Source organism: Ascaphus truei, chromosome 17 (assembly GCF_040206685.1).
Source record: "Ascaphus truei isolate aAscTru1 chromosome 17, aAscTru1.hap1, whole genome shotgun sequence".
Classification (NCBI taxonomy): domain Eukaryota; kingdom Metazoa; phylum Chordata; class Amphibia; order Anura; family Ascaphidae; genus Ascaphus; species Ascaphus truei.
The window spans coordinates 29,100,481-29,116,676 of record NC_134499.1 but is presented as its reverse complement, the minus strand read 5'-3'; the positions used below and the strand labels follow the sequence as shown (position 1 = coordinate 29,116,676).

The 16,196-nt window shown below is 45.8% G+C and overlaps 1 protein-coding gene across 1 annotated transcript in view; it reads right to left on the bottom strand.

The window, feature by feature from the left end:
- Positions 1 to 16,196, bottom strand: part of COL7A1 (collagen type VII alpha 1 chain) — a 120,221-nt gene that overhangs the window by 47,610 nt on the left and 56,415 nt on the right. The window contains exons 42-58 of the mRNA XM_075574536.1: positions 14,637 to 14,708; positions 14,215 to 14,274; positions 13,749 to 13,784; positions 13,082 to 13,126; positions 12,447 to 12,482; positions 11,843 to 11,887; positions 11,391 to 11,426; positions 10,327 to 10,362; positions 10,172 to 10,204; positions 8,508 to 8,579; positions 7,362 to 7,421; positions 6,630 to 6,665; positions 2,466 to 2,582; positions 2,331 to 2,375; positions 1,822 to 1,893; positions 1,694 to 1,738; positions 1,171 to 1,206 (exon numbers count right to left, since the gene is read on the bottom strand). Coding sequence (XP_075430651.1) covers positions 1,171 to 1,206; positions 1,694 to 1,738; positions 1,822 to 1,893; positions 2,331 to 2,375; positions 2,466 to 2,582; positions 6,630 to 6,665; positions 7,362 to 7,421; positions 8,508 to 8,579; positions 10,172 to 10,204; positions 10,327 to 10,362; positions 11,391 to 11,426; positions 11,843 to 11,887; positions 12,447 to 12,482; positions 13,082 to 13,126; positions 13,749 to 13,784; positions 14,215 to 14,274; positions 14,637 to 14,708 — 882 coding nt within the window. The remainder of the gene's footprint in view (positions 1 to 1,170; positions 1,207 to 1,693; positions 1,739 to 1,821; positions 1,894 to 2,330; positions 2,376 to 2,465; positions 2,583 to 6,629; positions 6,666 to 7,361; positions 7,422 to 8,507; positions 8,580 to 10,171; positions 10,205 to 10,326; positions 10,363 to 11,390; positions 11,427 to 11,842; positions 11,888 to 12,446; positions 12,483 to 13,081; positions 13,127 to 13,748; positions 13,785 to 14,214; positions 14,275 to 14,636; positions 14,709 to 16,196) is intronic.

Below are 16,196 nucleotides of genomic sequence, written 5' to 3'. Positions count from 1 at the left end.
GATCAGATGCATTGTAAGAAACCCCAACCCTCTCTAATAGCCTGTCTGAGATCAGATGCATTGTAAGGAACCCCAACCCTCTCTAATAGCGTGTCTGAGATCAGATGCCTTGTAAGGAACCCCATCCCCCTCTAATAGTGCGTCTGAGATCAGATGCATTGTAAGGAACCCCAGTCCTCTCTAATAGCGCGTCTGAGATCAGATGCATTGTAAGGAACCCCAACCCTCTCTAATAGCACATCTGAGATCAAATGCATTGTAAGGAACCCCAACCCTCTCTAATAGCGCGTCTGAGATCAGATGCATTGTAAGGAACCCCAACCCTCTCTAATAGCGCGTCTGAGATCAGATGCATTGTAAGGAACCCCTACCCTCTCTAATAGCGTGTCTGAGATCAAATGCAGGGTAAGGAACCCCAACCCTCTCTAATAGCACGTCTGAGATCAGATGCATTGTAAGAAACCCCAACCCTCTCTAATAGCCTGTCTGAGATCAGATGCATTGTAAGGAACCCCAACCCTCTCTAATAGCGTGTCTGAGATCAGATGCCTTGTAAGGAACCCCATCCCCCTCTAATAGTGCGTATGAGATCAGATGCATTGTATGGAACCCCAACCCTCTCTAATAGCACGTCTGAGATCAGATGCATTGTAAGGAACCCCAACCCTCTCTAATAGCGCGTCTGAGATCAGATGCATTGTAAGGAACCCCAACCCTCTCTGATAGTGTGTCTGAGATCAGATGCATTGTAAGGAACCCCAGCCCCCTCTAATAGTGCGTGTGAGATCAGATGCATTGTAAGGAACCCCAACCCTCTCTAATAGTGCGTGTGAGATCAGATGCATTGTAAGGAACCCCAACCCTCTCTAATAGCGTGTCTGAGATCAGATGCCTTGTAAGGAACCCCAACCCTCTTAATAGCGCCTCTGAGATCAGATGCATTGTATGGAACCCCAACCCTCTCTAATAGTGTGTCTGAGATCAGATGCAGGGTAAGGGACCCCAACCCTCTCTAATAGCGCCTCTGAGATCAGATGCAGGGTAAGGACTCAGCTTCATACCATATTTAATAGGGGATACTGGGAAGAGGGAGGGGAGGGGTGGGGGAAGCATTAAGAGAAAGAGTGATGAAGAGTTAAGTGATTATAATTGGGAAAAAAACAGACTTACTGATTTTCCTGGAGGTCCCACAGGGCCTTGTGGTCCCTAAAAGATGAACATAAGATAATATAGTCAAACTGCTATTCAATATAAATCTATGTATACATTGATCATTTCAATGGTTAAGTAATATGATCGAGAAAATTATTCACTTAATTTGTCTCTTTCCTTTAATATATCTAAAGAATAACACCATGTATTCCACTTCCCCGTCTTCATTCAACTTAGCGCACACGTTTCATGACGTATCACGAGACACGTGTTATCTGATGCATTGCTCACATTGTACATTACCTTACAGTTTATACCCCAAAGACCTTGTAATGTAGACATGGGGTGCTCAACTCCAGTCCTCGACAGACCCCAGCAGGTTAGGTTTTCAGGACATCCCTGCTTCAGCATAGGTGGCTCAATCAGTGGTTCAGTAATTGAGTCACCTGTGCTGAAGCAGGGATATTCTGAATATGCAGTTTAGCACCCCTGCTCTAGACAGATACTAAAAACAGCACAAAAACATTAGTGTGTAACTCACAGTGTCACCGCGGTCACCTTTACCGCCAGCGAGCCCCGGGCTCCCCTAGGGAGGATAAAACGCAGTGGTTGATAATGAGTCTGGGAGATATGGGAAGGTAAGTCTGTGCTTGTAACTGCAATACTCACATTCCTTCCGGACTCGCCAGGGTCTCCCATGTCCCCCTTTTCTCCTGCATTACCCCTTGCTCCTGTAAGACCCTGGCAAAAATATACAAATGTTTTAGGGTGACTTTAGTGTTTAAACGAATGGTTTCCAACCTTTTTTGGCTAAGGAAACCTATACTTATATTGTAAAATTCAGAGGAACCCCAACCCTCTCCAATAGCGCGTCTGAGATCAGATGCATTGTAAGGAACCCCAACCCTCTCTAATAGCGCATCCGAGATCAGATGCATTGTAAGGAACCCCAACCCTCTCTAATAGCGCGTCTGAGATTGAATGCATTGTTAATTCTTCTGTATTTGGAACAATTTTCAAATGACCTGAATATTGCAGGGACCCCTTTGGAGATGCACAGGAACCCAAGATCTGTTATAGTGTTTTGTATCAGCCCATACACATGTGGCGGTCAGTTTTATCCACCTCTGTTACAATGTAACCATTGTCATGTCAGAACCAGCAGACTGATCTCTTACCCTGGGACCTCTTTCCCCATTCTTGCCTGGAATTCCTCCTTCACCCTGGAAGTTTAAGAGGAGACTGAATGGTGAAATCTGAGTTCTTAAAACGAGGCGCCATCACTGTGAGTTGGCTCTGCGTCCTCCTCTTACCGGTGTCCCGTCTTCTCCTTTCTCCCCTCGCTCGCCCTCCTTCCCGCGTAGGCCGATCTGCCCGGCGAGGCCATTTTTCCCAACCTCGCCTTTCTCCCCTAGGTCACCAGGCTCTCCCTGGACAAGGAAGGTTCAGAAATCAGACGTCCTGCTCAGACATCCTTTTAGAGTTTTCCAAAAACACAGAGGCAGCTAAGCCCTCAAACACTTAGCTCATAAACTATAAACTGCAAAATGGGCCAAACTGCATTTTTTTTTAAATAACGTTTTGCAGCGAGGAACAACATAGGGCTCAAACTGCACAATACATTTTTTCAGTTGCTCTATAAATAAACGATAAATGTTAAATATATATATATAATCCAAAGAAACAGCCGGCACTCCACTTGCAAGTAGAAAAAATTGGGTGCTTGTCCCATAAAGCAATAATAAACCATACGATACCGTTTGAGGCACGGGATCAGGAGACAGCACTCTGGTAAGTTTGATCACAAGTTTTTGTATTGAAAAAGACACATAAACCGTCGTTTCGGTCCCCCAGTGGGACCTTTCTCAAGGTGGTGCACCACCTTGAGAAAGGTCCCACTGTGGGACCGAAACATCGTTTTATGTGTCTTTTTCAATACAAAAACTTGTGATCAAACTTACCAGAGTGCTGTCTCCTGATCTCGTGCCTCAAACGGTATCGTATGTTTATATATCTATATATATATATAGATATATAAAATATATCTATATATATATATATATATATATATATATATAATTCTGAAAATCTTGGTTGTGAGTCTCTGTAGACCATTTGATTGGTCCGTCTGCCCTCCCACGGCTCTCATTGGCCGGTGTGTCTCCCCCACCCCCCGTGTGTCCTGGCCCCCAAGGCTCTCATTGGCCGGTGCGCTCATACCCAGGGCTCCCCAACCCCCAGGCATACTGCTGCTGCTGCCTGAGGTGAGGAAATGCTCACTGGTGGTTGTGGTGTCGGCTGTTGCTGCTGGGGGGAGGCTTAACTGAGACTGTGAGTTTTTGCCCCCCCCCACTAGCAGCTCCGTTTTTGCCCCCCAGCTCAGTTTTTGACCCCCCCCCAACACACAGTGACAGACACACACAGTGACAGACACACACAGTGACAGACACACACACACTGACACACACACACAGTGACTCACACAGTGACACCCCCCTTCCCCCCCAGCTCCATTTTTGACCCCCCCCAGCTCTGTTTTTGACCCCTCCCAACACACACAGTGACTGACACATACACTGACACACACACACACACACACACACACACACACACACACACACACACACACACACACACACACACACACACACACACACACACACTGACACACACAGTGACACCCCCCCTCACCCCCTGCCTGCCTTCCTCTCACCCCCGCCCCTGCCATCCCCTCACGCCACCTCCCATCTCCCGCCTCGGCCTTTCACCCACCCGCCGCCTCACACCCCTGTGTCCTACAGCCGCCACCCGCACTCAACAGACACCTGCCACCTCTCACCCACTCGACACCCACCCGCCGCCTCTCACCCTCCCGACACACGCCTGCCACCTCCCGCCCCTACACACCGACATCACTGACCAGCCATCACACCCACTCAACACCCACCCGCTGCCTCCCGCCTCCCACCCACCCGCCACACTCACACCCCTACGCACCGACATCACTGACCAGCCGCCGCCCGCACTCACCAGACACCCGCCACCTAGCGGGACCCCCACCCACAGCCAGCACTCACTACCCACCCGCCACCCGTACTGAACACCCACCCGTCGCCTCACACCTGCTCACACCATCGCGGGACACCCACCCACAGCCACCACTCACTACCCACTCGCCACCCGTACTGAACACCCACCCGCCGCCTCACACCCACTCACACCCTAGCGGGACACACACCTCACATTTTACATTATTTATGTCACCAAAATATACATTGTACTGTGGTGTGTTTACAATAAACTATTTTTAAACAACAACATCGTATTACATTTTCTTCCATGTTTCGTTTCAACATTATTATACAACCTTTCCACCAAATAGTCATCATATTGTTCCCCTATTTATACATAATACTACTGTACCTATTACGGATTTACATCCCGGGCAACGCCGGGTATATCAGCTAGTATATATAAAATATATATATATATACACATTATAAGTTATGGTGGGTGAAAAAGGCAACAAAAACACATTCCATTCCGGAAGTATGGACCCCCCTGCAGGGAGAACGTAGCACACTGTCTATGGAGCTACATTTTTTGTAGGAAGAGCTGCACGCTCATTGACTAACAGTCCTAGGGGCCATACGGTGAACAGTACAAATCAAATGAATAGAAGAGATAATCCCCAAGAAGATATAAATACCAGCACTGGACACAATAGTTGAAAATAACCAGGTCCCCAAATTGACCAAAACATCAGGATACCAGGGTGTCAGGAATCGGCGTTCTCCACGCTCCTCACACAGAGCACTCCCTCCCCGCAGGGAGCCCCTGGACACACAAAACAATCCTGCCTTACCGGCCTCCACGGCTCCCCGCCCCTGCCGCCGTCGCGGGATCACTCCCCTCGGCGATTCCTCTGTACAGCGCCGCGCGCGCCCACGCCCTCCTGCACGCACACCTGCACCATCCACTGGCTCGGTTCACGCGCGTACACGAGTTATGGAGCACGCTCAGTCTGCACACTCTTCTTCCCGTCCCCCGGACCTCAGGCTCCGCCCCCGCACACTGCACGGGCATACTCAGGTTACCAACAAGACTTACCTGGCCTGTTATGCCTGCACCAATCTGCAGTGTCTCCCCGTAGCTCTTCCTGTCCCGCCTCCGTTCCTAATTGGACCTTCCTGCTTTATCTAGCTCCTCTCTGCTCTCAGTCTTTGCTTGACATGGTCTCTGTATGGAAGTACTTCTGGATTCTCTCAGTGTTTTCACAGGTTCTGATGCGGCTTGTACGACTACCCCCTCTGGCTCTCGATCTCGGCACTCCTTGGACAACGCTCACTCTGGTAACCCCTTGAACACAGCTTGGATTACGACCTATCTCCACTCTCCACTCCCTGACCTCGGCAAGGCATTCATCACTCTATCTCTACAACCGGTACCGGCAAGTATTGTCTACCTTACTACACCTGGCCTGGCAACGCTTCATACCACACTCCCGACACACTCCCTTTTCTGCGGGTGCGTGTATTACCACTTCCCCCTTCAGCTCAGGGGACGGGTCTGGTCTGCGGGCAGCACCGGCGTAACACAGGGTTTGTATGGATGAATAAATCACCTTGTTATTTTCAACTATTGTGTCCAGTGTGGGTATTATTATCATGTTGGAGATCTCTTATGTATACTGTATATCTATATCATCAGTAGTAGCAGTAGCAGCCTTGTCAATCCACTGCAGGATAAAAGCCTCCCCAAAGATCTTTCAGGTTCTGTGGTTGCAAGCCTCTGTATACACCCAACAACCTCATCAACACACACACCCTACCTACACACACCCCACCCACCTCACTAACACACACACACCCTACCCACCTCACCAACACACACACACACCCCCCACCTCACCAACACACACAACCTTCCCACCTCACCAACACACACCCACCTCACCAACACACACCCACCTCACCAACACACCTTACCCATCTCACCCACACACACTACTCACCTCACCACCACACGCACAAGACACACACACCCGACCCACACCCCCCCCACACACACATACCCTACCCACCTCATCAACACACACCACACACACACCCCACCCACACCGACCCCGTCAACACACACCACACACAGCCTGCCCACCTCACCAACACACATACCACACACACCCCACCTCACCAACCCACACACACACACCCCACCCACACACCACACCAACCTCACCAACACACCACACACAGCAGACACACACACCGCCCTCACTCATATATACAAGCCCGCACACACCTCATACACACATAGTTATTTTGTTTTTTAATATTTGCCCACTGCATTACAGCCCATATTTACTTAGCAGTCTTCTGTTATTAGACACCTTCTGGCACAGCCCACTGGCAGAACACTGCTTAGTATATTTGTGCCTATGTGTGGCTAAAGCTGAAACACCATTGAAACAGAATTACCTTTGGTCCAGGCTTTCCCGCGAGGCCAACATTCCCCTAATAAAAAAAAAAACAACACTATTAAAACATCAGAATTAATAACTTGCTTTGCCCATTGCTGACCGTGTAACATTGGTTCCACGTGATGAATGGTTTCACTGACGTTAAACCACGGAGACCCCCAAATAGATGTACACATTCATATTTATATTTGTAGCATGCAACAGCCTCTGCAAACACTCTCCATGCGCCTTATCTTGTTCAGCGTTTTCAATTTGCTTATGGAGCCTATAAGGTAGTGAAAGAACCCTACAGATACATACAGACATAACGTGCATTACTGGCTGAGCAAAGCCCTCCAAAAGAAGTGACAGATGCTGGCAATACGTTTCCTTTCTCCCTACTTCTTGGGCGAGGCGAATAACGGACAGTGCGTTGTTGGCTTCTCTTGGCAGCAGAGGGGTTAAGAATAGCAACAGCTAGAATGGAGTTGTGGACTATTATGTACTATTATATAACATTGTTGCAAGGAAGGAATTCACACACGTGCAGACTATATGATGAGATTGGGCAACCCCATGGAGTAGACCATGCATGAGAACCCACTTCTTCTTCCTGTGTCTGGAAGGAGCATTGGATTCCTGATGTCATTGCTGACAATATATATCACAATGGTTGTAGTAATCTGTACACTTCAGGGCTGATATTTCCCATTAATATATAATGTCTGATACAAACAGAACAGTAACTTACCCGTTCCCCGGGCTCGCCCTTTGCCCCTTGCTGCCCAGGAATGCCGAACCCCGGAGAACCCTAGTATTGAAGTAAGAGAAATGGCAGTGAAAGTAATATTACTGCAGTAATATAATACCGAAAATGTATACCGCACACTACAATTTACAGACAGATTATATGTGTTAAAGAAGTTGGGGGGGGGAAATTGACACGCCTCAACTATGAACCATCAGAGCCAGGAGGGTAGAAACGTGTTCTGATAAACGTGGTACCGCTCGGAGCTGAAGATGGTGCAATGCTCCAAAACAAATCTATATGTTCACAGAACCTGAATGTAGAGATGGACCAATCTGCATTTTTCTTCCCAAAATCCGTTACGCGGTGTAAAATCCGCGAATGGATCTGGGCGGTTTTAATCTGCGCGGATTCTTAAAAATCCGCCAATTGCTGAATCCGCGGATTAGATTCTGCAAATCTGTCCTGGGGCTGCGGAGTGTATTGGTAATAATAATTTTTAAAAATCTGAAAAACGCGCATCGCCCTTTTTGGAATTGATCCGCGGACCAAAAGGAACCGGCCGATCCCCTAAGGATCCCAATCTGCCGCCCCCAAATTTCCCATCTCTACCTGAGGGAACTACAATAACGGCACTCACAGATTACAGTGAGAAGTATCAATGTGTGCGCGTCTCATTATCATTTTCTGTCTGTTTTGTGCCTGAGGTGGCAATCAGAGCTGTGTCATGTGCGTTACTTGATTTCCTAACGCTGTGTCTTTCTTGGCAATGTGATATAATAATAACTTTATTTCATATAGCGCTTTTCTCCCGATGGGACGCAAAGAGCGTCACAATTACAGTATAGAGCGCGGTACGCAGCACATAGGATTATTACAGACATGGTCGCTGTCCTGCAGAGCTTACACTCTATGTATTTGGTGCCGGAGGCACAGGGAGATAAATTGACCTAACATATGTCACCAGGAGCTGACACCGGGAATTGTACCAGGCTCCCCTGCTTCACACTCAGTCTCGTTGTGTGCAGGGTCAGTGTCTTCACTCACTGAGCCGCTCCTTCTGCCTTAAAGCCCGTGCTGATACATTGTCTTGCTATATTGTCTCCAACAGTGTTCAGGGTTCGGGTGAAGATGTTTAATGATACTCACCCGCTCCCCTTTTTCTCCTGGATCCCCTCTGGTACCCTTAACAGCTTCCGGTCCTGCGGGACCTCTGTCACCCTGTAAATCAGACACATTAACGTGTGGGCAAAATGGTCCAACTGGATACTTCCCGTCCAGTCAAAACCAGCTGCACCTCTCTTTCAGTTGGAGAAAAGCTGTAGATTGTTGCTTATTTGTGTAACCCCTTTGTGCCCAGAGTGGGCATTGGGAAGGGGTTAAAAGGTACAGATTTTTTCAACGTTTGCTTGTTTGCTTTACAATTAAATCTGTTTTTCTCATTTATGGTAAAAAAAAAGCAAAATCACACGAAATTACAAAGCGACTGCTCAACAGTTTCTAGACTTCTATCAGAACAAAGGCAGTACTGGTAACCTAACTCTGTGTCATCATGGGAAAGGAGTCCAGTTCCAGGCTTTCTAAATCTCCATTATGCAGAAATACAGAACTACTACAGAGCAGAAAGCACTGGGTTAGAACACACAGGTCCAGATCCACAGAGGTCCGTTATTAACTAAGTGCTATACAGGCATCCTCAAACCTTGCTAATGCAGTGTTGTGTTACGTTTTCAGGCGTAACAGCCCCTGCATTACTATAACGGACGTTATTGCTAATAATATACAGAAGCGCTGTTCCCTCTAACACATATCCACAGCGCACCACCATAGTTAACGCAGGAAATTAACGATGCGTTAATTAGGTATGATTTAGAGAGAGTGAGAGTGTGAGTGAGAGAGAGTGTGAGTGAGAGAGGGTGTGTGTGAGTGAATGTGATTGAGAGTGAGTGAGAGAGTGAGTGTGCATGTGAGTGAGAGAAAGTGTGAGTGAGAGAGAAAGCAAGAGAGAGAGCAAGAGAGAGAGAGAGAGAGAGAGAGAGCAAGAGCGAGTGTGAGAGAGAGAGCGCGAGAGCGAGAGAGCGCGAGAGAGGGAGAGAGAGGGAGAGAGAGGGAGAGAGAGAGGGAGAGAGAGGTAGAGAGGGGGAGTGTGAGGGAGATAGAGGGAGAGATAGAGGGAGTGAGAGAGTGAGCGAGTAAGTGAGAGAGTGTGACGCCTGTACAAAAAAAGGAGCACATCTGAGATACCTGGGATATATACTAATATGAATATGCAAACTATATTTAAATGAGTTAATTTGCATATATCGCAGGTATCTCAGGTGTCCTCCTTTTTGTGCATTCGCGTTAACCTCAAGGAAAATAAAGACCGGCACTGATTTTGATAACAGTATTTTATGAGCCATGAGTTACGGAACTCTGTGGATCTGAGCCACAAACTGGACCAAAGTACTATACTGACATGTAATCAGGTTGGTAATACAGCAGTGGGTACAATAACATACTAGTGCATGGCACAGCATGCTTATTCTATGAAATGTGTGTGTGTGTGTGTGTGTGTGTGTGTGTGTATATGTATATATATATATATATATATATATATATATATATATATATATATAATCAAAAAATAAATAGATGATACCGTTCTGTGGCTAACGAAATGCTTTTATTTGTGCGAGCTTTCGAGATACACTGATCTCTTCTTCCGGCGATGTTACAATGAATGAAGCAAGGATTACTTAAATCTATATATATATATCGTATGCTATAAAAAAACTAATACCATTCAATACCCTTATTCTAAATGACTTTACCTTATCACCTTTGCCACCTGGGGTACCCAACGCCTGGAAAAGAGAAGCAGAATAGATACGTTGGCATGATACATTTATTTCTTCTTCCCAGAGCTCTCTGCCCCAGGCATTTAAATGATAAATATGACGGTGAACACAAGGAAACATTTACTTACTAATTTTCCAGGCTCACCTGGGAGCCCCTGGTCACCCTGAGAAAGAAGAGAATGAAGGAAAGAGGTGAAAATGTTGCATATTGTATATTTTTGTTGTAGTAAAGTAACTGCCACACACCCAGATTAATGGATATTTTATGCTGATGTGTTGTGCCCATGCTTTGTGTTGTGCCCATGTTTTGTGTTGTGCCCATGTTTTGTGTTGTGCCCAGTATGTTGGCTGCACCAAAGATGTTTGACTGAAGTGGCCACTCATGGACAAAGGCTGCTGTGACAGCCGAAACGTTGGACACTTTATTTGGCTTCAATAAATGACTGTATTTATAAAACCCATGGAGCCTCTACTCTTCCTTCCTTGTGTATCTCGTACTCGGATTAAACGGGCCTTCCCCATTGATTTAAGAGAGCCCTATTATCAGTATCTCACATTTAAGTTACATTTTTGGTGTGCAACATTTTCCCACATTAGGCTGAGTCCATGGTGACTCAGCCCGAGCGGAGGCGCGCTGAGGCTGAGGGAAAGCGGGTGCTTTCCCTGGCCTTGGTTAGCGCGCCATCCGGGGGCGTGTCGGGGGCGGGCCAGTGACGTCACGGAGCTGGTTCGCCCTCATTGGGCGAACCGCTGACGTGACCGGCCCTGCGCTCCCTTGAGCGCTTCAATTTAAACATTTTCTAAGACTTACGCTTCTGCACGCTTGCGTAAGCGTAAGCGAGCCCCAGCTAAGGCCGCTCTCATTGCGGCTGCAGGGGCTCACTGCCGAGCAGCAGCGCGCCTCAGCACGGGTCAGCGCTCATGCCCGAGGCCTTACATTGACTCAAGTGACTGTCAGAATGTAATGTTCCGATGACAACAATTAGGAATGAGGCCTTTTTAACAAGTCATGATATTGTCCATTCCCCTAAACTAATGGATGCAAGTAAAGCATTATTTACAATTCTAAGTGCATCTTCCAGTTTCCTACATCACAAAATTGACAAAATATTCATGACGATGTTGCTGTCATATCCAGGCGGCTAGACGCTTTGAAAACAAAATATATATATATATGTTTATTGATTCCTACCCTTTCCCCTCGTAGTCCAACTCCACCTGGAGGTCCCTGTTGAAAATAACAAGGTGAGACGGTAAGACCAGGTGAAATGTAGAGTTTGGGCAGCGTTACACAATTAGTAAATATCCACAGTTGTAAAGTTTGCCGGCAGCAGAGTTTAAAGATCGGAACTTCAGTCAACTCTATTAAAATAAACATGCAGGATGGAGACGTTGCCTTTGAAAAAGTTCTTAACGCAGAGGGAAACATTGGAGACAAAACGATTACTTCTGTGTACAGATAATTGCATTATATTAGAATATTTTTTTTATATTCAGGACAAACTGAGAACTGGTCTCATAGAAGAGAGTAGCGGCTTTCTGATGACTGAATATTTGTGTCTTTGTAATGTGTATCAGCCTCCTCTGGTGGTAAAGTGATTAATGTCCAAGCACTGGATTTGCCGCCCAGAACAACAGACTTACCGCACTTCCACTGGGACCCGGGAGACCTGTTTGTCCTGGAGATCCCTGGAGAATATTAGATTGTCAGAATCACAATCAATTTGCAAATGTCCAGCATGTTCCCTTAGGTGTAATACATTTGTGCCACGCATTCATTGTAAGGAGAGGTTGCCGAGTCCTCTTCGCTGTGATCCTAAGCCTGAAGAAGGCTCCGGGAACCTAACCAGCTGGGAAGAGCCCAAGAAGCTAAGATGCAGATTGATTTACCGCAGGGTTCAGAGCAGTATACCTACTGATTAGCGCCTCCACTGGAGCTATTTAATGTGGATTACTACCAAGTATCATTTGGGTAACATCATTAAATAGTGATATTTTCTGTAGGATAAAGGTCTATGAATCAAATCTATTTGAGAAATAATTGAACTGGAATTAATCAACCTGCTGTGGAGCCAGGTGACAAATCTAAGTAAGTATGTGGCTAACCTGCTCCATAGAAAACAAGGAAGGTATATGGATGGAGTACATAACGACCTTATATATGATAGTACAATCTTTGTTAATGGGTTCTGCTGTGCGTTGTAAAGTCAGGCTCATTTACACATCCGATCCCCCTATCGTACAGTACCTTCAGTCCTTGGAATCCAGGAGTTCCGCGTTCCCCCTGGAAATTCACAAGACAAACGTTAGCACAGCGCAGCGCCGGTTATCTGTGCCGACCTCCCTGTGTGTCCATCTCTCTACGGGGGTCATCCGGTATACTCTGAAGTGCCTGATCGTACTATGATGGAGGGTTTTGATCAATTGCCATGTGACTGGACGCTTCTCTGTATATTAAATCACCGCCAAAATCTTTCATCATTTTCCTTGCTTGAGAATGCTCCTTACAAGGCCACCTCTCCCTTTTATTTTACAAACTTGGGGGGGGGGGGGGGGGAGTTTGGGGGGCACTTTCCGTTTCAGTGCTCTTCAGCTGGTAAACATCAAAATGGGAAAATCTGTCAATCTGTCTGTACTTTGTCACAATCTTTTGTGTTTTTTTTTTAATTCAATACGTCTCTAAAAAATAAAAACTACTGGAGGCTTTCACAATGAAGTGTGTGATCAAGATGAAAAAAAAAGGTCATTTATGCCAAATAATAGTTATAGGCCAAATAAAAGTTCTTCCTTTCTTGTGTATCTTGTACTTGGATTGCAACGGGCCTTCCCTGATTGAGCTGGAGAGCCCTTACAACCAATGCACGGAGGTTAATAATAAGTTACCTTCTCCCCACGTTCTGAATCCTGCCCAGGCAGCCCACGTTCACCCTGGCAGAGGAAAGCAAAAGGATGTACATGAGCTAAATGACATTTCTGGGTAACAATTTTGGAGCGTATTACAATACCCGTGGGACTGCTATGGTGGCCGTTGTTATGCATTTTTGAAGAACTGCTTTAAAAACTCTGCTCTTGTTTCTGCATCATGGGGATTGCTGCAGCTATTCCCTGGGTCATTATAAACGGCCCGTTCTCTGTTATTAGCCACGATACACCCAGGGCCTAACTCATCAACTTAAACTGGCATAGATCAAGGGTGTGGACAGCACTCGTCCCGTTACATCATTCTGAAAATAAAGCCTACAATTGTATGGTGTATGTGGCTCTGAAGATCAACAGGACCAAGGAAAAGTGTTGTTGTCCACAGTGCTCCAAACCCGTTACGGTGTGTTATTATTTACTTTATTAGTACATAATGGTGGGACACTGAAGGAATAACAGAAAACTTTGTGGGCCTAAGGGGCCTGTACCATAGAGCAATGGCATGACATAAAGATACCTAGGTCCGTGGTTTCTTCAACTATTATCTACCATTGGGAAACCAAAAAAGCGTAAGATGTTTAAAGCGCCAGAGGAGGCGTTGCATGGGTGAGTTCTTTTCCCCAATACCTACTTTGGTGCCTTGTTCACCAGGTGGGCCTCTGGGTCCCTGATGAAAAGAAGAAATGCATTAAATAAAGGTTTTGATTAAACGTATTCCTCTGTTATTGCGCGGTAATGTACAAATCACTGTACATTCCATTTTCAGGCAGTTCAAATGCCTGGTACAGTATTTAAAAACTTGCACAACGGTTTCCTCTCTCGCTAAGAAGGATTGGAACTGGGCTTACACACATGGAAGGCAATGAAATTACTGCTATACTACCCCATGTTCATATACAAGAGGGAGCGGCGAGTACCAAGAACACCAGTAGGGTTTTTTAGAAAACAAATAACGTCTCGCCCATCATATAAGCAACAAACATTTTATACACAGCTTAACCCCAAAAATATCTTTGCACTTCAAAGTGAGAAGGGAAATGAGAATGAGGGTCTCACAAAAAATACTCATTGAATGTTAAGTGTCTCGTAGCACTTACTCGATCACCCGGATCCCCCGCCCGTCCTGCAGGACCTGGAACAGCTTCCCCTGCTTCACCCTGTAACCATAAACACACATTTTTCAGCACATGTATATACTCTGCCTAACTCTATGGAACAGCAGGTTCATGGCTAGTTGCGTCTATGCTGTTTTTCCTTGTCCTGTGTCGTCGTTGGGGCCACCAAGACCTTGAGCATTACTGTATGAGCCTAGATAGAGCAGGCCCCTGTGCTCTACAACACACGTCCCCTCCTTCTACAGTTCTGCACATGCAACATTGAGCTGGGGAACACAAGGCTACTTCTCATGGGAACTTCTCCCCCCCCCCCCCAAAAAACGATATAATCATCTTATCTGTGTAGGAATGAGACTTTCGAGGGCTGCACGTTTCCATCATACCGGCTACCGCCTGTCACTCACCTTGTCCCCCTTTTGCCCTGCCAGGCCTGCTGGTCCTCGGGGTCCCGGGGAGCCAGCCTCACCTCGGGGTCCCTAAAAATGAGACACAAGAATTCTATTAGACATACCCAATCTTAGCCAGCTCAAAACCTGGACCCACAATGTTATGTATGAACAGATAGGTTTGTGTCTATTGGAATGCCAATGGGAATAGTATACTACAATAAACAAAGAATCCTCGATGCACGTCCAATAGGACAGATTATTTAGTACATTACCATGTGTTTTTCTATACTTTTCCTTCATAAGTATGGGCCATTTAGTTCAATCCTTTAGCCAAAACATTTCAAGCCACGTCAGGGTAACCCTACCAGCATTTTTGCAGGCATGACATGTGTTGGCCAAAGGATTGAACTAAATGGCCCATACTTATGAAGGACAAATATAGAACAACACATAGTTATGTACTAAATAATCTGTCCTATTGGACGTGTTCTGGGGCTTCTTTGTTCACAAGAATTATGTTGTAATCAATGTAAACACCTGTCTCATGATTTACATAGTTACATAGTTACATAGCTACAGTTGCATAGTTACATAGCTATAGTTACAGTTACATAGTTACATAGCTACAGTTACATAGTTACATAGCTACAGTTACATAGTTATATAGCTACAGTTACATAGCTACAGTTACATAGTTACAGTTACATAGTTACATAGTTACAGTTACATAGTTACATAGCTACAGTTACATAATTACATAGCTACAGTTACATAGTAGATGAGGTTAAAAAAAGACATACGCCCATAAAGTTCAACCTCTGCTAAATTGGAAACAAAAAGATAAAAATACAAATGCCTGGAATAAAACTGTGGGTGTTATTGCCGTTTGACATTGAATGTAACTTCTTGTAGAAGATATTGGTGTGAGTCCTCGGTGTGAGAAGGGGGCTCATGGAAAGCATGTCTAGTGAGTGATTGTACACATAATTTAAACAACACAACCCTCCCCGCCCCCTTTCTCTCACCATCAATTTAAATGCACTGCTGTTGATGTAACATGTCAACCTGACTATGTTTTGGTAGCGTAAGAGACCTGCTTTCTGTGCCACACATTTCACCGCCTTCCTGCACTTGGGGCACATGTATCAAGACTAAAGTTGAGCAAATCTAAGGCAACATGTTTAAAAGAAAAAAGTACTATTGAAATCAATAGGGTTTTTTTTCTTTGATGCATCTTTGTGCCTCAGAGCAGCACCAGCTTTGCAAAGATACATAAAGCCCTGCAATGTTTTGTCTGTGACGGTACTGTCTGTACTCAGTACCAGCACCTCTGTTTCCCCTGATGTGGGTTTTTTCCTGCTTGCTGAGGGGGGGCTGTCACTGCACACAGCCAATCCCTCCCCGCGCCCTGTGTATTAAAATAAAAATCTATCACCTTCGTCACAAAGTCTGTTTCTACCTATAGTATGTATATATATCCCACGCTGCCTGCACACACTGAGGTGCAGTTTAGAGCCTTATTAAGTGTGTGTTCTCCCCTCCAAGCTCAGGACACCACACTGCCTGGGATCAGTC